This window comes from Denticeps clupeoides, chromosome 2 (assembly GCF_900700375.1).
Source record: "Denticeps clupeoides chromosome 2, fDenClu1.1, whole genome shotgun sequence".
Classification (NCBI taxonomy): domain Eukaryota; kingdom Metazoa; phylum Chordata; class Actinopteri; order Clupeiformes; family Denticipitidae; genus Denticeps; species Denticeps clupeoides.
The window spans coordinates 22176642-22198756 of NC_041708.1; the positions used below are offsets into that span (position 1 = coordinate 22176642).

Here is a 22115-nt window from a genome sequence, read left to right on the forward strand (position 1 = left end):
AAGGCATGTGTGGAATTCGGAGTAAGGGAGAGGGGGTACTGGGTGGAGGCGGCCGGCTCCCCGGGGATGGAGCACATGTGCTTCTGCTCTCTTACCGAGTTTTCTACAGCAGGGCTGGGTCCAGATGCAAACACCCCGAAATGCCGATTTAATCGAAAGAAAACAAACGGGCTGCTCTCACATGAAGGCATCCACCCAGTCGGAGCGACAATTAAAACCTGCTGTTGGAAGAGCAGCTACCGGCCCAAAAAACACACACACAAAACATCGCAAGGAAAGACACCCACTCAGAATGCATGACACATGCCACACAACACATCGCATACACTACCAGTCAAAACTCTGGATGCCCCTACTCTGTGGTGGTTATGGAGACTATGAAGGAGACATTTTGAAGAATCCAATGCATCCAATGCATGGGGGCAGTGGTGGCCTTGCGGTTAAGGAAGCGGCCCCATAATCAGAAGGTTGGCGGTTCGAATCCCGATCCGCCAAGGTGCCACTGAGGTGCCACTGAGCAAAACACCGTCCCAACACACTGCTCCCCAGGCGCCAGTCATGGCTGCCCACTGTTCACTCAGGGTGATGGGATAAATGCAGAGGACAAATTTCACTGTGTGCACCGTGTGCTGTGCTGCTGTGTATCACATGTGACAATCACTTTGTCGTATCAGGAGAAAGTGAAGTGTGTTTGATGAATCTGTTTCTTCAGTCGACTCTTTTTACCTTCATTGCGGCTTTGTTCACTATAGTCATTATCAAAAGCCGCTTGAGATGCTCATTAACATGAGTGAATGATGAGAAAAAAATTCATAGCATAAACCTTCAGGACTGTTGGAAACTGTACCTCTTGTTCAAGTGAAGGTGGTGGACAGAAGAAATAGTGTGAAATGCTGCCATCACAGCAGAGATGCAAATCTGTTATTTCATGGTCCTGCATCTTCAGGACTATGTAAAAAATATTATAATATAAAATAAACCCATAAATGACCTGGGAATGGGATTTCCACAAACAGCCTACATCACATACACACTGATTAGACACATACATTTATGCAGGAGTGCACTGAGGAAGATGAAGAGAATTATTTAGAAAGATAGATGTGGCATGGTGTTATCATTTACATTTACAGCATTTATTAGACGCCCTTATCCAGAGTGACTTACAATCAGTATTTACAGGGACAGTCTCCCTGGAGCAATTTAGGGTTAAGTGTCTTGCTCAGGGACACGATGGTAGTAAGTGGGATTTGAACCTGGGTCTTCTGGCAAGTGTGTTACCCACTAGGCTATTACCACACGTTTCAAACATGCTCATACACACAAACACAATTTAGGCCCGAACTCACACACAGACACAGGTTTCACCCTCAAGGCCAGAGAAGAAGAGAACCCAACAGGAAATCCTGGACATTAAGAAAATGAAAGCAGGACCTGAGGGGGACACGCGTGTCTTGTTTCAAACCCCCACAGCTATCAACCCCGTGGTCCTTGACCTTTCAAACCCACCACCTTTGACCTTAAACCCAAACAGGATCAACAAATGACGTGTAAACATGAATGTGTGTGTGCTTGTGAGCCGTATGGACAGCATTGCTAAGCACACACACACACACACACACACACACACACACACACACATATTCAAGAATCCTGTGCATGTGTCACATACTTTTAACAACAATACACTGCTGTCCAGAGACGAGTCAACCTAGAGATTCCCATCCAACCTAACAAGCACATACTCCACACACACACACACAAAAATGAAAACAATGTCTCTCTACCACATGCACACACAAACAATGATGCACTTTGTTTGGCAGACAGGACAGGGACTGGCAGAGGACATGCAGACACACACACAGATTGTCTTTGTCCACACAGGGGCTTCCTTGAGAGGGTAATCGAATTTCATCACCTGCCTGTAACTACACACACACACCCACACAATGTAAAAAGTAGAGCCCTAATAGCACCCTGGGCCTGGCGACCTGACCGATGAACCTGATGATTCGATGACAGGAACGAGTGAGTCAGTGTCTGTGTGTGTATTTTCCCACAGAATGACGTGATGCAGACAAAGATGTGTGTGTTCCTCTGAAGCAGTGTTATCTAACAGGAAACACACACTCTGATGTACTTGTGTCTTGTTTTTGTGGGAATCTCCTCTCCTGACAGAAGCCCCACCCCTTGTGTGGCCACACCCACAACAGTCACTGTCATATCTGGGACTATGACAGCCAATCATGATGTTTGTGTACAGTGTTTGGTGTGAGTCTCTGTGTGTTACTGCCTAATTAAACCACACACACTGAGGAAGACTGACTCACTATTACAACTTAATCTCACACACCACCATTTCCACCCAGTTTAATCACTCACGCACACTCTTCCCCTTATAGAACAGGAACATTCTTTCGTGTGTGTGTGTAAGGTAGAAAGTGAGATTCAAGAGAGTTCAAACATGGGGCAAGAGGATCTCACACACAAACACACGCACACAGTCCTTAGTGATAAGAACTCTTAAACGCAGCCACCAGGAAGTGTGTGTTGTACAGAAGCACTGTGTGTGTCTATGTGTTCTCAAAATTCAGCGGAAGCCTGTAACCGCGGAGGAAAAACGCAGCGCTAACACCCCCAAAAACACGAACCTTCACACACTCCTCCACCCAATAAAAACAGGGTCTGGCCACGCCCACAATGCCTCTTACTTTTAACAGTGTGCGAGAGGAGTGTGTGTGCGCTTCTGATTGGAGAAGGTTGGTTAGAGTATCAGATCAAGTTCGACTCAGTTCTCACACACACAATTAACAGCCTGAATTTACAGGACGGACACGGACACACACACACACACACACACACAGCAGCCTGTAAATCCATAAACAAAGTCAAATATTGTGGGACATGTTTACATCAAGTACAGGACAGACACACACACAGGCAGCCTGAGGCTAAAAGGAACTCAGGGGCTGCTTTGAAATTTTTACGACGCTCACTTTTCCTCCTCCTGCCCCTCTACTGTGCAGTTTTCTCTGAACTGCCGAGGCGACCCACACACACTATTTCTTCTTATGCCTCAACACACAAACTCTTTACCACATCATCAACACTGCAGTTCATGCATTTCCTGGAGGGGTGGAGCTTCATCCTGCCCAATATTCAAAATAGAAGTTGGAAATATGTTTTTTTATTTAAGAAAAAAACTTTTTTTTTTTGTTATATACAGTACATAAGTTAAGTCTGAATGAGATGCTCCTTCTGCGTCGTACAGTTTCACAAACACACACACCCCTCAGAATCTGTGTGTGTGATGCTGATAGCTCTCCACCACCCCCTACTGGCTGGAGTGTGAGGTGCTAATGGACTGCAGCAAACTCTTGACTCTTTCGCTGGCAGGCTCCCGCTTCTTCTTCCGCCGACCTTTGACCCCCGCAGCTTGAGCCAGTGACGGGAGGAAGAGCGCAGCCAGACCCCAGGCCTGGGCAGAGCCTCCCGTCGGGACAGTGGCGGGTTTGGAGCCCGCCTCCTGCTGCAGGAACCAGGCGCTCTCGCGGCACAGGGCCACGAAGCGGTCCAGCTGTGCCGCGTTCACGTTCTTACTGACGTTCAGCGTCGCCTCGAACGGGTTCTGGATGTGCAGCGGTGTCGACTCTGGCTTATTCTGCTCCTTACCCTGCACGGTGACACACACACACACCTTTTACAAACTAATTAGACTTTTGACATTTCATACTAAATCAGTCTCCTGAACATACTGGAACAATCACACAATGCACAGTCATTTCAAAGAGTCTTATCGGAATATTTCAGTTTTTTTTTTATTTACGTTTAGTTTAGTGTAAATGTCCTAATTTCATATTTATGCATAATATTTTTATAAATGCACTACAGGGGGGTCTTTGTGAAACAGCATTTCGAGACAGTATATTGACAATAAAACTATCTTCAAACCGCGAAAAAAGAGAGTGTGTGCGTGTCTTCGCTCACCTTTCTAAGGTTGATGGACATGTGATTAAAGGGGAAAGCTGCATAGAACTCAAAGAACTCCTGCAGAAGCCGTTCTGTAGAAGCACAAACACAAACTGAGAATGTCTAAAAAACAGAGTGGATATTCCAGATCATCAAACAACTTATATTTAGTTTTTAATTGACATTCTCTATCAATTGTTACATGTACATCCATCTTAAGTATTAATCACAAAGTATCAACATGAATGTCTGTTTTCCAGAAATAAAGAACAAAAACAAAGCCATTTTTTGTAAGTGCCTTTTTGCCTGCCACTAACAATATAACTAAACAAATGTTTAGTAAACAAACGTTTGTCTCTTTGTCCATCCATCAGGCATGAGTCCAAAAGAAAAAGATTTTGTAAGGGCAGGTGGCTCTTGTATTGCCTTATGTATTTCCTTCCAATAGGTTTTAACAACCTGACAACCCCAAAAAACATGATAATGATTTCCATTTATATTTCCACAATTTCACCAACAGGCTCGGGAGTTACCTTTATAGTGTGATTTTTGATAAGGTGTAATAAAATATCTTATCAGGTTCTTCCAGCCAAACTCCTTCCTATTCTGTGAGCTGCTACATTTCCATTGATATTCCCAGATCGTTTCCCATTCATCCTCTGACAGCTCTATTTCTCCTTCCCTTACCCACTTTGCTTTAATGTACAGGGTTGAATGTGCTTTCTTGTTTATAAGCCCTTTATATAAACCTGAAATAATACCCCTGTCTTAATTTGCACCATAAGCCCTAGATCTAACCAGATCTAACAGCCGATTACTTGATTCAGATACATACTTTACCTTGTCGCTGATAAAGTGTCTCAGCTGCAGGTAGCTGTGAAAATCACGTGACTAGAGTATATTTATCTTTAATTTGTTCAAAACTAAGGAGTGTAATGTCTTTTATTATTGAAGAGTTTTAAATCGGATTTGGGGTCTCTAACCTTGCCAGATATATCTGGACAACGTTTTGTCCCATTCATTAAATAGTTTAGAAATAGTTTAAATTATTTCTATCGGTAGGGTTTGAAATAAAGTAATTTGGGTAGGATGTTCATTTTAATCTAATCTATTCTTGAACTGAAACTTAACTATGGAATTAAATTCCATCTTTCTACCGTATATCCTCTTTAATTTTCCTTTGTATCGTTAAGTAATTATATTGAAATAGTTCTGTGAGATCCTTTTTTTCTGCATCAATACTAATTACATAGCTAATATTTTATTCTTTTGGATGTGGTTAATAATTTGTAGTGTCTGTCGTATATTATCTTGCGTTTGACGCTCTCGAATAAAGCCTGTTTGGTCATTATGTATCAAATTAGGTAAAAATCTCTCTAATCGTCTAGCCACAATAGATGTAAATAGCCTATAAATCTATATTGAGAACCGATATAGGTCTATATAATTTTCTTTATTTTCTTTTGGAATAGCAGATATTATTGCTTCCTTCCAACTGGGTGGTGTTTGTGCTTTCTTTAGAACCCAGCTCAAAGTAGGGAGAAGTACTGGTATTAGCTCTTCTTTCAACTCCTTATACCACATATGTTTGTTTGATTTGAGTTTACTTTTAGCTCTTTTTCAGTTATGTCCTCAATCATTATTTTATTCTGTTCTTCATCTAACACTGGTAATTCCAGAGAGTCCAAAAAAATGATCCATTTCAGTTATGCTGCCTCCTGTCTTTTTAGAGTAAAGAGTCTTATAAAATATGTTTCAAAGCTCCTAAAATTTCTTTTAGTTTATTTTTTGCTATTTTGGTCACTGGATCTTTGATTTTATGAATTGTGTTCTGTGCTATTTTCTTTTTAAGTTTCCAGGCCAAAACTTTCATTGAATTGGATCCACCTTCATAAAATCTTTGTTTAAGGAACATCACATTTTTCTTGATTTCATACGTTGTCAAATTATTAATTTTGTTTCTTGTTTTCATGATTTCCTCCAATAGATGCTGTGCTGTTCGCTCTTTATGTTTTTCTCTAGTTCTTTTAGTATTTCTCCCAATTTCTCATCTTTTTTTTTTATAGGAGGATATTGCTATGATTTTCCTTCTCAGGACCGCCTTTAGGGCATCCCACAGAATGGGAGGGGATACATCCCCTTTGTCATTCATGTCCAAGTAGAAGTGGATTTCTCTTTTTATCTGTTCTTTAAAGTGAAGATCATTGAGCAGGCTTGAATTGAATTTCCAGTTATTCATTTTTGGTTGTAAGTTTAGATCTAAAGATAAATTTCCTGGTGCATGGTCGCTCAAATCTATTGTCCCAATTTCATGTGTTTATTTTATTTTTGTCCTTTCCAAACATTAGGAAATAATCTAGTCTTAGAGTAATGGATATAATACTCAAACCCACGGTTCTGCCAGGCTAATTTTACCATTTCTTTTTTTGTTCTGTAGCTGGCATTTGTTGGTGGCTTCGGCACGAGGGCGCGGTGCGCTCTCTCAACTCGTACTTCAGCTGACTCACGCAACTCCAGTTTGTGCCTTAGTAAACGCTCCACGAAAACAACCATTGATAGGGATCGGAAGACGATGCACCCTTTGACACAGTGTATCCTAGTATTTTCTCTTCTGGACCCTCCAGATCAGTCAGCTTAGCGTCCATTTCAATATGCAGCTTAAACATCTCGGTTACTGCTTCTTCGTTAGTTTGTATTCAAGTTTCAGCGTCTTTGATCCTTCCACTCTCGTATTTGTCTTATTTATATCCTCTCTGATCCGCTTTAGCTGCGCAACATTATCTTTCCTAAATTCCCTCAGTTCTCTGAGTCTGAGGTCCAGACTTGCGCTGCTTCGTCTAGTAGCACGTCGTTGTGCTCCATAGCACTGCTAGCAGCGAGGTGTGTTAGTCTCCATCTCTCTAAACAACATATGTTTTAAAGACCTAATTCATGAAAATAAATTATTTTATTAAACTTTATTTAATGATTAACTCCTGCAGCAACAAGAACCTTTGCTTGAATGTCTACATAATGGACTTCCAACTCCTGAATAGGGTTGGGCAGATAAACAGGACAAAATTATTTTAAAAGTGTTCCTTTTTTCCCCCCCCTAGATTGGCAATGCTAATGTAAATTTATGACCACCACGGCCAGGCAAGCAGGTCTGGACTCACCTAGAGATTCGGTGTTCGTCTGCAGCCGGATCCGGCTGAGGTCACTGACGATGGTGCAGTCATTCCCCTCAACGCAACACTGATCAGACTGATCTGTCAACACACACAATATAGAAATATGACTTTTTTTGTTGTCTTGTAAACATGATCATTTATAACAGGTGTGTATAGAATCTACAACAGAGTGAATGAAAGGGTTGTATTCATAGTTTGGGTCTTAATGAACCGGAACTGATCACATTGATGATAACTTGAAAGCACGTTGTAAGTCGCTCTGGATAAGGGCGTCTGCCAAATGCCTTAAATGTAAATGTAACGAACAGCAATAACCTACGAAGGTGGAACGGTAGTGGGAGAGGATGTGGTTGCCAGATTGGGCCTAACTGTGAATAAAAAAAATAAAATAAAAAAAAGTAGGCTGCGTTTCGTTCGTTATTCTGTCTGGAAGACAGAGCCGGTGATGATGACATGATAATGAAACTCTACCCCAGTGCCAGAAATTCCCCTGTGTTTGCACCTGCCAGGTCTCGTAGCTGATCGACAGTGGGCAGGATGGGCGGCCCGCGCGTCTGCAGGAAGAAGAGGATGAGCGCTGTGAGGGAGAAGTTGGAGATCCAGGCTCCCGCCACGCTGCTGGTAACGCCGTGAACGCGAGCCCAGTATCGCACCGCCAACACCAGACCCCGCACACGCTCGTCCACACTGCTGAACACGTACAGCAGCTCAGAGCTCTTCATCGCCACCCTGGGAACAAAGACACAAGATGTAGACTAGAGCTGGGGCGACACGTCAACATTGAGTGTGTCGACGCAAAATATGCGCGTCAATAACCAAACACAGTCATTCATCAAAGTCAATGTTGAAAGAAGTTATTCCATAATTTGTACTTTATACTTGACGGAGTGTTTTTGGGTGTATCATGAGTGGGTGGGAAATCGATCCACTATCACAAACAGGAATTAGGACGCCCATGACATGTTGAATATTTAAGGAGTTCCATAAGAGATAAGAAAAGATAAGATGACCCTTTATTATTACAATTAGTTGATACATATTAGTTGATATATATAAAAATACACACACACACACACAGTACAGGCCAAAGGTTTAGACACACCTTCTCATTCAATGTGCTTTATTTTCATAACCATTTACCTTGGTAGATTCTCACTGAAGGCATCAAAACTATGAATGAACACGTGGAGTTATGTACTTAACAAAAAGTAGAGACCTGACCTCCACAGTCACCGGACTTGAACCCAATCGAGATGGTTTGGGGTGAGCTGGACCGCAGAGTGAAGGCAAAGGGGACAACAAGTGCTAAACACCTCTGGGAACTCCTTCAAGACTGTTGGAAAACCATTTCAGGTGACGCCCTCTTGAAGCTCATCGAGAGAATGCCAAGAGTGTGTAAAGCAGTAATCAGAGCAAAGGGTGGATATTTTGAAGAAACTAGAATATAAAACGTGTTCAGTTATTTCAGCTTTTTTTGTTACATAACTCCACATTTGTTCATACATAGTTTTGATGCCTTCAGTGAGAATCTGCCAATGTAAATGGTCATGAAAATAAAGAAAATGTGAAGGGGAAATTTTAAAGAAAAGTGTTTTAATGTGAAAGAAGTGTTTCTTAAATGTTTCTCATCCAGAACCAGGAAAAAAGATTCGGAAATCTTTGGGTCTGACAGTCTTATCTCTGAAGGAATGTGTGAGATCGTGTTCTGTGCTGGCACCAATAGACACAAAGACATCATTAGACATCACAACATCAGTGCTTTGCTGACTATATATACACGTCACTGTGTTCAGACCTTTGGAGATTCTTATAGCGAGTCTTCCCATGCGCACATGTAAATAAAGCCTGACTAAATGAATTTAACTGTTTGTCATTGTGGCTCCTCAGGTGCTCGGTGATGGAAATAATTTCCACGACAGAAAACACATTGAACGAGAAGGTGTGTCCAAACTATATATACATACATATATATATACACACACACACACACATATATACACATACACACTATATGTATATGTATATGCCTCCAGGGGGACTACATATGTACAGGGTGTGTGTGTGTGTTTTATATATATATATATACACACACACACACACCTTTTTATTTGTTGAACGGTATCTCTGACATTGTTCTTTCACTCTTACTTCAATTTTCATTTGTAATTTTGAGTTTAAATGCAATAAACATGTATTGGAATGTTAAGATATTAATTTGTTTAAATGGCTATATTGGTCAATTCATGTGAAAATAATCGAGAATCAAACCAAATCAAACTGATTTGGTATGCTAGGATAACCGTTTTACAAATAATCATTTTGCCCGGCCCTAACGTAGAGCAAGATGTGGCAGACGCTCCCTTTCCTGTCTGTGATGAGCGTTACCTGTTGTTGGCAGTCAGGTCACACTGGAAGCCGGACGGCTGGTGAGAAAAGCGGACGAGGGGGCAGCGTGCGTTCAGGATCTTCTGGATGCCCACGCAGCCGGGGGAGAACTGCTCCACGCTCTCGGCCACCACCGACAACACGCTCTGGGTGACGGCGCGCTCGGACGCCTCCCTCTTCATCTGGTACTCCAGATAGAAACCCGAGGGCTTCTGGAAAACAAAGCGAGGACAGAAACATTTTATAAAACCACGTGCGGCTCAAACATCCGCAGTTCGGGAGGGTTTAAGAGCCCTCACCCTCTTGGGGTTCCCACTGGCTGCATCCAGGTCGAGGAACATGTCGAGGTCGCAGCCCAGCTTCCCAAAGCCGTTCACTGACGAACCGAACGGGTGGACGGTGCACTTGGGAAAAAAGGCGGCAGCTACGTCTTTGACCAGAGAACACACGAGGAAGCGAAGCGAAACGTTCTCTTCGGTCAGCTGCAAGGCTGAGGTCAGCCTGGACAGCTGCTGGTCTACCTGAGCAGAGAGAGGAGACAGGTGAGGACGCGGGAGACGGAAATAGACAAACGACACAATATTCACCCATCCAGCCTGTTAACATTCTTAATTCCCTAGATTTAGGGGTGTCTGCATCGGTTATTTTAGGGAAGGGCAAGCAACCTCCTGCCATCTGAAAAAAGGGCCCTTGCTGCCAGACTGCTTCATCCCACAGACCAGACACCTGAACACTCAGGAAATTTCCACTCACACACACAATACCTCATATGGTCAGAACATATCTCCATTACAGCAGCAATTGCACCTTCATTACTCATTTCACAGATTTTAGCACTAGTAGTACTTATCAGAAAATTGATGTCACTCTGGAGGAAAATATTTGCGACTCTTCTCCCCTTCTGTCACTGTGTAGGGGAATACGATTTATGGTTTTGTCTTGTATGGTGGTCCCTCAGCCAAACTACCCCACCCAACCCCTTCTAACAGGGTGACAGATCCCCAACACTAACAGCGTGGTTTGAATGTTTTCTTCACCTGGGGCAGACTCTGAAGTCTCAAACATTTATGGGTTCACTGTGTGGAAGGTTAAGGTTTGTGGATTATGGCGTAGTCCTTTTGACAGACACCACATCCTGGAATCTTGACGTCTCACAGAGTTTATGGTGTCTTTGTTTAGGTTTTGGTGATTTATGATTGATATAGGACCCTCTGTTTCCACCCCCACTTCCTCCTTTGACACCAGTGTGTGTCTTTCTGCAGATACAGAGGATACAGTACCCATCGTTTTAAAATTATAAACAGAGGCTGATTAACACAATATTTTCAGAAACACAAAGATTGTAAGTTTGATAAAAACACACACACGTTTAAACCCATGGTTGTTTAAAACTGTTTTTACAAGTTTCGGCAGCCATCAACACTTTTCAGTAGCCATTGGTTCCTTCTCATGCTGATTTTTTCTTTTCAGATAAATGAATAAAACCGATTGAATCAGATGAGGATTTCACATGGGTGATTTCACATTTATCAAGATTAATCAATTGATTTTTGGTTTTGACAACTAGGTGTCCATGATAAGTTTGTGATTGAGGTGTGTGTGTGTGTGTGTGTGTGTGTGTGTGTGTGTGTGTGTGTGTGTGTTACTTACGCTCTCCTCTGCACTCAGCTGCTGTAGGAGCTCGTTAATGGGCATTGCCACCTGGGGATGGAACTCCACACTGTTAGAACCGCCTGATTGATCGGCCGACCCATTGGTCTTTAGGGTGAGTAGGCGGGATTTGAAAGGCACAGACACTTCGTGATGCATGCTGGGAAGGCTGGTGGACTCGTGTAGGCCAACGATGCTGTTCTTGCTGGCAAATTCCACCACCGCATACACACCCTACAAAACACACCATGTATAGACGTTACTAAAACAAATCTTACTCAAACACACTACTGTTCCACTAACACGGGCTACTTTGATGGTAGTAGCCTAGTGGGTAAAAACCAGAGGACCACAGAGTCCCAGGTTCAAACCGCACTTACTACCACTGTGTCCCTCTGCAAGACACTGGATAAGGGTGTCTGGTAAATAAAGTAAAGTGAAGTGATTGTCACATGTGATACACAGCAGCACAGCACACGGTGCACACAGTGAAATTTGTCCTCTGCATTTAACCCATCACCCTTAGTGAGCAGTGGACAGCCATGACAGCCGCCCGGGGAGCAGTGTGTGGGGATGGTGCTTTACTCAGTGGCACCTTGGCAGATCTGGATTTGAACCGGCAACCGTCTACTCACATAACTCTGGTAGAAGAAGCAGTTGCTGACGTTGCCGTGCTGGGACAGGAACTTGAGGAGTTTCTTCTCGCTGACTTTTGGGGAGCAGCTGATCAGTACGGAGCGCTCTGCTCGCTCTCGCCTCTCCTCCTGCAGTGCATGAAATGATTTCCTCACGACCTGCAAGTCTTTCAAAACCCACAGAAAATTTTTATTTGGATATGTTTTTTTTTTTGTTTTTTTTATGGAGTCGTGTATTTTATGCAGCTCCGTGTCAGTCATGTAGCGGCAGCTTGGGACATCATATATGTGCTCCAGGAATCCCCCATTTTCTACCTCAGAGAGTGGCTGGTCACTCAGTGCAATGTATTTATTTTTTGCAGTCCGGCTTTCTTTTGTCGTCTTCATTCATTTTGAAATAGTTCCACACGGCTGACATGTCTGGTATGGGGACGGGGACTCGGCGCCTGTGATTAACATCTTACACGCCGCTCAAACTGAGACATTTCTCAGACTGTGGTATCGGTCGACTTTTAACGAGTACTCTAGAAAATGTGGTATCGGGGCCGATACCAGATACCGGTATTGGTGCATCCCTAATTTGTACCATAACTTTACCCTCTGTATGATAAATAATTCCAAAAAATCTCATAATAAATAATAAAATGAAGTGGTAAAATTTCATTAGCACCAGACCAGGTACAAATCTCAATTCTCACATGGCTTTACAGCCAATCAATGCATGATGTAACACACAGGCGTCAATATTTAATATAGATATATTATTATGGCCAGCACTGACAACACACAAACTACAGATCCCATAATGTAGTGCTTGCCTTGCCGAACGCAATCCCATAAGTTTTGGCCCCTTGTGTAATTGAGTTTAACACCTCTGATGTAACGTGTAGGGGTGCAAAAAGTAAACAGTGACATGCATGGCGGAGTTGCGGAAGACGCAGAGTCGCAGTCAGACTTACAGAAATGAATGGGGGAGGGACCCCAGGTTTTAGATAGAGGCGCCCAGAGGTGGCTTTTACAAACGTCCTGTAGGTAAAAGTTGTGTTTTACACTATAATATGCACAGTCTGTGATGATAAAGATATGTTTTACTGAAGCAGATTTTCTGGTACGATACTTCAACATTTAGGACCCGGCGACATTGATCAGTAGTGACAGGGACGGTCCCCGCAGTGACACTCAGGGTTAAGTGTGCTGCTCAGTGACACGATGGACACAATGGGATTGAACCTGTTGTTTTTGTGATCTTCTGGTTCATAGGCAAATGTTACTCCAGTAAGGAAGGATGTAAAAAATATTCACAATGGGAGTGGGGTGGTAGTAGCCTAAGCCTAAATTGATCCAGGGGGGACTGTCCCTGTAACTACTGATTGTAAGTCGCTCTGGATAAGGGCATCTGATAAAGTGTCAAATGTAAATGTAAAGGGTTTATGGTCATATATATAATGATCAAGAATGACTGTAATTACAGTTAAACATTTTAGAACTTCAGAACTAATTACGTGGAAAGCGGCACACGACCACATCGTGTAGATGCAGAAATGTTCGATAAGTAAGTTTCTCCAGAACACACCGGAGCTTCGCTCCTCCACCTACCGGGCCGCTGGACACCCTTCGCCGCCTCCGGCCGCGTAGCGACGGTCCCGCCGGCAGCTCTGCACGGCTGCGACGGGGGAATTAACCTCCGCAGACATTTCGGCAGCCTTGCCTGGGTCCGCATAGATAACCTGCCAGCTGCCATGGAGGCCGCCATAATGAGGCCCGAGACACGCATGCGAACTGGGACGCGCGGCTTCTACGGAAGCCGCTCCGGTCCCGTTTTTCGCGTTTGCGTGACTCTCTGACCGAGATGCACTAGTTTTCACTTGTTCACTAGTGAAACATTTCAAACATTAAAATACATTACAATAATTTAAATAGATTAAAGGAATGGAAATGGGATTTTTTAATAATGATGTTTACGGTTAATTTAATATCGACAACATGAAAGATTAGAATGGTACAGATTGTCGTCGTTAATGAGTTAATGGTGCCTTCCCGGAAAGCCTGGGGTCGTCGGGTTCTTTGGAAATGATCAGACAAAATCGTAAAAGAAAAAAAAATGACGAGAAAGAAAAAAGAAAAGGCGCGCCGAGCTGCGCGCGCACCCGCCCCGACGCAGCGACGAGACGCGCGCACACGAGACGCGACTCGACTTCAGCTGCTCGGCGTGGAGCGTCTGGGTGAAGGTGGGCAGCGATTATTCATTTATTCCTTTTATTCAGTTATTATTTCACTTTTAATGGGAGAATGAATGCCTGTTGTTTTTCGGCGTGGTTTCGTGTTTTAGTTTTTTTTTTTTTAACAGTTTTGTATTACTCTGGATGTAGTTTTGTATATTTCTGTTTTTAGTTTTAGTCTTCTATCTGGGACAATCTCTGCACTTTCCTGAACTTCACTGTTGTTATTATTATATTATAAGCATTAATAATAATGCACCCTACTTGTTGTAGTTGTATTAGAAATTATATTTATCTATGCCTGTAAACATCAGGGCGATCACATGACCACTCGTTTGTGTGTGTGTGTGTGTGTGTGTGTGGGTGTGTAGTAAGCATTTCTCGGGTTCTCTCCTTTCGAGAAATCCCCCTTCGCAGCAGAGAAGGCAAAACTTATAAACAGTAAATCATGGTGCGGTGACCTTTTGTGACGTGCCACCACGAAAGAAGGGTGTGCAGATGCAGGATAAGACCGGCAAATGACCCTCGCACTGCTCAAATGTTGATCTCAGTACTCGGGTTGAGGGGGGTGAGAAGGGATGTCATCCCCCCTGAAATAAAAAGTCCCTCTGATCCATCCCTTCTGATAATCCATCCCTTCTGCTAATCAAATAATAGGTATACTGAGTAAAATACCGTGAGAGAGAGGGTATGCGTGAATAATGAGCAACTGCGCCCTAACCCTTATCCTAACCCTACCCACATGTACACTGACATTATGTACAATTTTATTTGGTAGTATAATCTACACATCCGAAACACGACCGTGATTGCATGCGATAGGTACCCTTCTGATAGGTAAGCTGATCTGTTAAAATATAGGCAAATGCCTATATGCCATCCATCCAGGCGGCACCACAAATGGTGGAGGAAAAAAAGGTTTTTTTAAAACTAGTTTGTATTAATGTGTCTTAATATGAAAAGTACATAGCCCACATGAATTTACCTGCATAGCAAAGCCTATTAAGTAGTAGTAATAATAATAATCCACTACGGCAAGCCAACAGGGCCAATAACTGGCAGGTATACGGCACGTTTTTAAAGGTAACCTGACTACTTTGGGAGTAAATCTCAGTATCTGACATTGAACATCCAAACTGTCTGATAGACAATAAAATTCACCATCCCCCCTGATTTGTTTTTATATTTCATATACTGGTTGTTCTGCTGTAGAGCACTGCAGACCATGCTCAGAATGGAGCTCCAGAATGAGAATGCTGGGTTAGAACTTCTGCTGGCTCAGCTGAACATTGACAACATCATTCAGGCTGTGGAGATCCTCTACCCTTCAGAGGAGGAGGAGGACGAGGAAGAGGAGACATCTGGGGAGGAAGGCTGTTCTCAGGACAACATGGATGAGCTTCAGGAACACGCAAATGCACAGCCATCACATGGCCTGGCTCCGCTTGCGCAGGGGGAGGGGCCTGTGCGCTATGGGAACGTGGCTGACATGCTGTCCTTCATCAACCTGATGTCCAGCACCTCGACTGCAACTCTGTCTCACCTGCAGGAGGAGATGGGGGTGCTGCTCAGGGTGAGGCTTCCTTCATACTCTCTGCATAAGTAGGTGAAAAAAGTAGAAGCAAAGATATTATATGCTTGGTCGAAACTTGGTTTATGTTTGGCCGAAGCTTGGTTAATGCTTGGTTGATGCTTTTTTGGAGCTTGGTTGATGCTTGATTAAAGCTTATTTTCTGCTTGGTAGATGCTTGGTTGATACATGATTGAAGCTTGGTTGATGCATTGTTTGTGAATGATTGATGCTTGTTCAATGCTTGTTAGAAACTAATTGATGCTTGGTTGATGCTTAGTTGATGCTTGGTTGATGCTTGGTTGGTGCTTGGTTGATACATTGTTTGTGCATGATTGATGCTTGGCAGATGCTTGGAAGTTGATTGTTTGCTGCTTGGTTGAGGCATGATTTATTATTTACATTTACGGTATTTATCAGAAGTATCATACGTAAGCGTGAATGATGCACGCTTGAGGTTTGGTAAATGCTTTCTGAATGAAATTTTGGAAAACAAATGAGACTTTCCATGGAATTCTGGATTTTTTTTAGATTAGTATGTTTGCGAAACTGATTCCTGCTGTCTGTGTGTCTCCATGCAGACAGACATGGTAATAAAGGAGGGTCGTTACCGTATAGACTCTGATGTCACCCTGTTCCCATGGAAACTGGTGTACCGGAACCCGGGCTCTGGCCACATTCCGAAAGGCTCATTCGGGAAAGTGCACCTGGCACAGGACGCAACGACGCACAAGCGCATGGCCTGTAAGCTGGTGAGTGGGAATTCCAGGAATGCGGCGAGCAGACACCATGCTGCAGATTCCCGGAAAGGGGTGGTTTGTTTCCCTTCCCAAGACACACACCGCCAGCAAGCGGGAGCCAAAAAAAGAACATGAAAAGTCTCTGTTGTCCCAGTGTGACTCTACATCTCCACTGATCCTAAGATAAATGAATTTTAATTCAAGATTCAAGAGAGGTTTATTGTCAATACAACATTATTCAGAGCATACGGTGTCTTGAAATGCTGTTTCACACAGACCCACCATATGCATTTATGAAGAAAAAAAATTACGTATAAATATGAGAATGGGGTTGGCTTTGTTTATGCAAAGAATTTTTTGCATAACATTGTAATTATCAATAATCTCTAAATAGATTAATAAATTATTAGTTCACTCACACATCGTCCTTGCATTACATACCATAATAACATGCTATAATCATGCTATTTGGTGCTCAAAATGTAATAAATAAATTCTGAATATTTTTTAAAATGTATTTATTACATTTGTATCTTAAATAAGAAAAACACACTTTAAAGGGATTTCAGCACAGTTTCATGTATAAGATTGTTTTAGTCGTACAAATATTTTCGGTGGACTCAGTTCCTTGTGATTCCTGTTCTTGTTTTTGAGGGAGTGTTTGGAATAACGACCTGACTGTTCTCTGGTTCCCAGATCCCTCTGGAGAACTTCAAGGCGTCGGATGTGGAGATCCAGGCCCGGTTCCGCCATGAGAACATTGCAGAGCTGTTTGGGGTGCTGCTGTGGGGGCGGACGCTCCACCTGTTCATGGAGGCGGGTGAGGGGGGCTCTGTGCTGGAGAAGCTGGAGAGCTGTGGGCCCATGAGGGAGTTTGAGATCATCTGGGTGGCCCAGCAGGTGCTCCGCGGCCTGGAGTATCTGCACGGCCATAACATCATCCACCACGATGTCAAACGTAAGCAAAACACCATGCCATGCCTCACGGTGCCAAAATGTCCACAGACACAAGAGCCGCATTCGCTGGCCAGTGGCTTCCTGTCAAAACATTTAAGTAGGTCATAAGAAGGAAACTAAGATCTTGTTCAACAAATACATCCAAACAGAGATCCTGGTGATGGTTTCATCAACATTTAATGCATGCATTTAATTAAGGTCCCATTGACTGGGAGGTGGTGGACCTAGAACATCTAAGTCTTTTCTTTTCCCTGTATCTCCTTTCCTGCAGCCAGTAACATCGTGCTGATGTCAGATAAAGCAGTGTTGGTCGACTTCGGCCTCACCGTGCAGATGACAGGAGATGTATACGTCCCCAGGGACCTCCGGGGAACCGAGGTGAGACCCGCACCGAATCCGTTAACCAAGACGTGTGATGCAGTGCTTACTTCCTGTAGGCCAGAAGTCAGCTGATCGGAACCTTGCTGAAAACAGAAAAGCAGAAGTGCTAAGTGTGTGGGTGGCTGTGCTTATCAGACCCCTTTAGATGAAGATGCATTTACATTTGTGCCATTCATCACACACTCTAATCCAAAGTGATTTACAATCAGAAGTTACAGGGACAGTCCCCCTGGAGACACTCAGGGTTAAGTGTCCTTCTCAGTTACACGATGGTTGTAAGTTGGGCTTGAACCTGGGTCTTTGTGGTCTTCTGGTTCATAGGCGAGTGTCTAACCCACTAGGCTACTACCCATAACAACACAAATACAAAAGTGGAAAGTACGGGGAAGCTAATGTAGCATTTCCCTCATCTGTCCAGTTTCTGAAAAACCGAAATCAGTTTCATACAGTTCATACACACACACACACACACACACACACACACACACACACAGACACAAGCATGCTGAGCGCTGCCATAATCTGAAGCAGACTGGAAATTCCAGCGTCACTCATGTGCCAGAGCTGCATGTGGCAGGAAGGAGCAAAGCCACAGAGCGCAAAGGCACACACACACACACACACACACACATTCATCAAATCTTGACACACTAAAATGGAATTTATCGTGTGTGACGCTAAAAAGTCCAAACTGTGCGCAAACACACAAAGCAAACAGTTGAGGTCGACCCAGATGTGTGTCTCCATGGTTACATTTGCACAGTGATCATTTCCCCTCAGTGAAATACGGGCAAGTAAAGGTGTGTGTGTGTATTTCACATTAACTGTATGTTACTGTGTGTGTGTGTGTAGATGTACATGAGTCCGGAGCTGGTCCTCTGTCGAGGCCACAACACGAAGACGGACGTGTACAGCCTGGGCACGTCCATCGTCCACATGCAGACAGGCAGCCCCCCCTGGGTGCGGCGATACCCACGCTCCTCCTACCCGTCCTACCTCTACATCGTGAGTGTTGGGCCGTGGTTCCAACTTCTTACACCGTTCTGCTTTTCACATGCTCTGTGTGTGTGTGTGTGTGTGTGTGTCTGGTCTGCTACTTCCTCATGTGGAAACCGGCCCTGTGACATTTTTTTTTTAATTGAGTGGGTGGGGGGATGCTGGTGTCCGTTTTTTAAAAAGGCTTTTATGTCTGGTGTTGTACCGATGATCGGCTGTGTTTTCCCCGTATAAAATGTAGGCCTGACCTTCAATGATGTTGAGAAAGAAATCTTTAAACGGGAGGGGCAACATAGCGCCACCAAACTGCAGTAGATTTTTTTCCATTTTCCAGCTCAGCTTGCTCAGTGAGTCACGTTTACTGAAGCTGGAAATATGTTTTATATATATGGCGTGTCTGGTGACAGCAGCCCGAGGCCCATGGTCGATTAATGTCACGTGACCCACACAGGCTCTGGTGCAGAAGTGAACAGTTCCCCATTATACCGACGAGGTGGGGAGGAAAGTTGCACCCTGTTGGCTTCATTTCTAAAATCAGAGAATCATTGCGTTGTGCACAGAAACTAGAGATTCATTGATGATATTACAGTATTTCCTGAAGGCCAAGAAATTAATGATATTAATCTGTTGTGCTGCACTGGTACTGATGTAAAACACAGAACTAGCATAACTTCAGTTATATTTAATTAATCATATACTAATATACTTTTATTCCACTGATGTAAAATATTCCATTAGTCTATGAGTACTATAGATGGGCTTGGTATGCTATTACTATACAGGGCATCTTTGATTAACAAATGTAAGAATTTAATATTGAATATAAATATAAATAATGACACAGTTTTCAGGTCAAAATATACAATGCAAAATTGTAATAGCAGAAGATACCATTAAAATATTTTAAATATATGCCGTCATGATACTTTTAATTAATGATGTTGAATTTTGCTCACTAATTACTGCTAACTGAATAGGATGTGTATTGTATGTCTGTATTCTGGCTGCTTCTCAGCAAATCAAACTGTCCAATAGAATGTCTAACCCCCGATTTCCCCTCTCCACTCAGATCCATAAGAAAGCACCCCCGCTGGAGGACATCTCTGAAGACTGCAGTCCTGCCATGAAGGGCCTGCTGCAGAGGGCCATGGACAGGGTCCCCTCGCAGAGGAGCTCTGCCACAGAGCTGCTGCACGAGGAGGCCCTGCATCCGTCCAGAGACGAGCAGCCGCGCTGCTGGAGCCTAGACTCGGCCCTGGATGAGGGGACTCACCCCTTGCTGTGTCAGCAGAGCCAGAGCACAGACACCACACAGGGTACGTCTCTCTCTGTCTTTCTCTCTTTTACACACACACACACACACACACACACACACACACACACACACACAATGCTCCAGACCCTAACAGTGTGTCCCTCACCCTGCTGTAGACTCCTCTCTCTACACCGATGACTCTGGTCCCGGCAGGAGGAGGGCGTCTCTCTACATGGATCTTGGGGCTCTGGCTGGGTACTACAACCTGGTGAGAGGTCCACCCAGTGTGGAGTACGGCTAAGGAACACAGGCGCGTTCTGTCCAAAACGCAATGTGGAGATCCGGGCTCCTGTCCTGTCCTGTCCTCTCATCCTCACATGTTTGAATGGGTTGGTGAATCGGCTGCATGTGCTTGTCCCATAGCAGACAGTCTGACCCTGACACACCTTACACGCCTTCTAAAATGGACGAATAAGAACACTGGAATAGAGCAGTGTCTTCAACTGCCCAAACAGACCTTCTGTGTGTGTGTGTGTGTGTGTGTGTGTGTGTGTGTATTTTGGTTGCTGGTTTTGGTCCCTGCAGGTTAGGGATTAAATGTAAAAAAAATGTAATTCTATTTTGAAACGAAATTTTTGATTAAATATACAGAAACTGTATAGGCTGTGTCCTCGACTAGTAAAACATTCTGCAATGGGTCAGAAAATGTGTTCTGTAGTGCTAGGATGATCATTAAGACTAGTTAATAGAGTTAATAAGCTTTCATCTGAATAGATATCAGTAATGCAGATACCGCTTGTGACAGCAATTCTGTAATTCAGTCCCCTATCAGCCTGGGGTTGGTGTTTCCAATGAGTGGTGTGTTGTTCCTGTGGAATATGAACGGGTTATTGCTGTGAGTGTAATTTCATGATGGAAAATGAAAATGTGCTTGTTTTAATGTATTATGGCTACTGTTAGAATTAATATATTTTATTTGTCTTTTTTTCCCCAAAGTTTACAAATAAAATCATGTGACACGCCGATGTATTCCTTTCTATTTTGTATTGATGCCCTATTAAGGATGGCTAATGTCATGGATAAATATTCTTATTCTTAAAAAAATTTGTAATGTAAAATGTTTTAGCTTTTGTTCAGCAAGTCATAAGTCATAAGACATGATTGTGGAAGAATCCAAAAACATAGGACCAATTCTACAAAATAAATTCAAAATCTGCCTTTAAATTTGCCTGTGCAGAAGGGATGATCATTGATGTGAGGTTCATCCATCATGAAACCCTGCCTTCTAATATAATATTTGTGAGAAAATAACAAAAAAGAGCAGATATCAAACCCAAATTTGAGATGACCTCTCACGGAGCCTCTCCACTGTTAATGTGACCTTTAACCATTTCTACTGTCAAAGTAAAATAAAATAGTTGCATAAGAGTGTATGCCGTGAAAGTAATACTTGGTTGTAGCATTTTCCTCTCAGATAGTCTATGCCTGCAGTTTCAGGTCTAGCACTAGTATGAAGTATCAAGACCACTGTATCAAGACCAAGACGCTGTCAAGACTTGAGAGTACCGACACCCAGACACTAAGGCGAGGCCGAGACCGAGACCAAGACCATGTATTCTGTGTCTTTGTGCGAACCACAGTTTTTGGTGGTTGATGTCCATGATCCAGGAATCAGAAAGTGGACTGACTGCTTAATGAACTCAAAAAGAGATGAAGGCCTTTTTTTTGGGAGGTCATTGTGTTGAAAGCTGAAAAGTTTGTTCTGAAAGTTCTGTTGGGTTGTTAGTAGACGCTCCACCTCCAGATATGGCTACCTGCCAAACATTTTTTATTTGATCATTTGTATGTGTGGGAGGGTGACAGTAGGGTTTCCCGAGCTTTGGGCATGTTCGAGATTAGCAGGTATCATTTTTCACAATATCAGACACTTGAATGCTCACGCTCACATGTCATGGTGAAATCTTGCACTCTGGTTCCAACGTTACTGAGTGAACATCACATCATTGCACAAACATTTTCTTCCTGCAGAGTGTGTGTGTGAGTGAGTGTGTGTGTGTGTGTGTGTGTCAGAGAATGCTTAACACAGAAAGCGAGAGTGACAAACAGGAATGAGAAACAGATAGCGAGTGTCACAAAGTTCCGCAGCAGTGACACTTAACAAAATGACAATTAAACGCAATTAACC

The 22115-nt window shown here is 43.3% G+C and overlaps 2 protein-coding genes across 2 annotated transcripts; one reads left to right on the forward strand and one right to left on the reverse strand.

Annotated features, from left to right (window-relative positions):
* Positions 1-1261: 1261 nt before the first annotated feature.
* Positions 1262-13587, reverse strand: mtpap (mitochondrial poly(A) polymerase). The gene is made up of 9 exons (XM_028968562.1): positions 13409-13587; positions 11813-11979; positions 11178-11411; positions 9827-10048; positions 9528-9739; positions 7645-7871; positions 7128-7220; positions 3991-4064; positions 1262-3676 (listed from the first exon to the last, which is right to left on the reverse strand). Exons 1-9 carry the CDS (start codon positions 13584-13586, stop codon positions 3338-3340), a joined length of 1746 nt encoding a protein of 581 aa, XP_028824395.1. The 5' UTR covers position 13587; the 3' UTR covers positions 1262-3337.
* A 262-nt stretch (positions 13588-13849) lies between these two features.
* map3k8 (mitogen-activated protein kinase kinase kinase 8) lies at positions 13850-20952 on the forward strand. The gene is made up of 8 exons (XM_028969669.1): positions 13850-14040; positions 15244-15604; positions 16183-16353; positions 17038-17299; positions 17570-17676; positions 18532-18684; positions 19745-19991; positions 20107-20952. The coding sequence occupies exons 2-8, from the start codon at positions 15257-15259 to the stop codon at positions 20229-20231; spliced, it is 1413 nt and encodes a 470-aa protein (XP_028825502.1). The 5' UTR covers positions 13850-14040; positions 15244-15256; the 3' UTR covers positions 20232-20952.
* The last annotated feature ends 1163 nt before the right edge of the window (positions 20953-22115 follow it).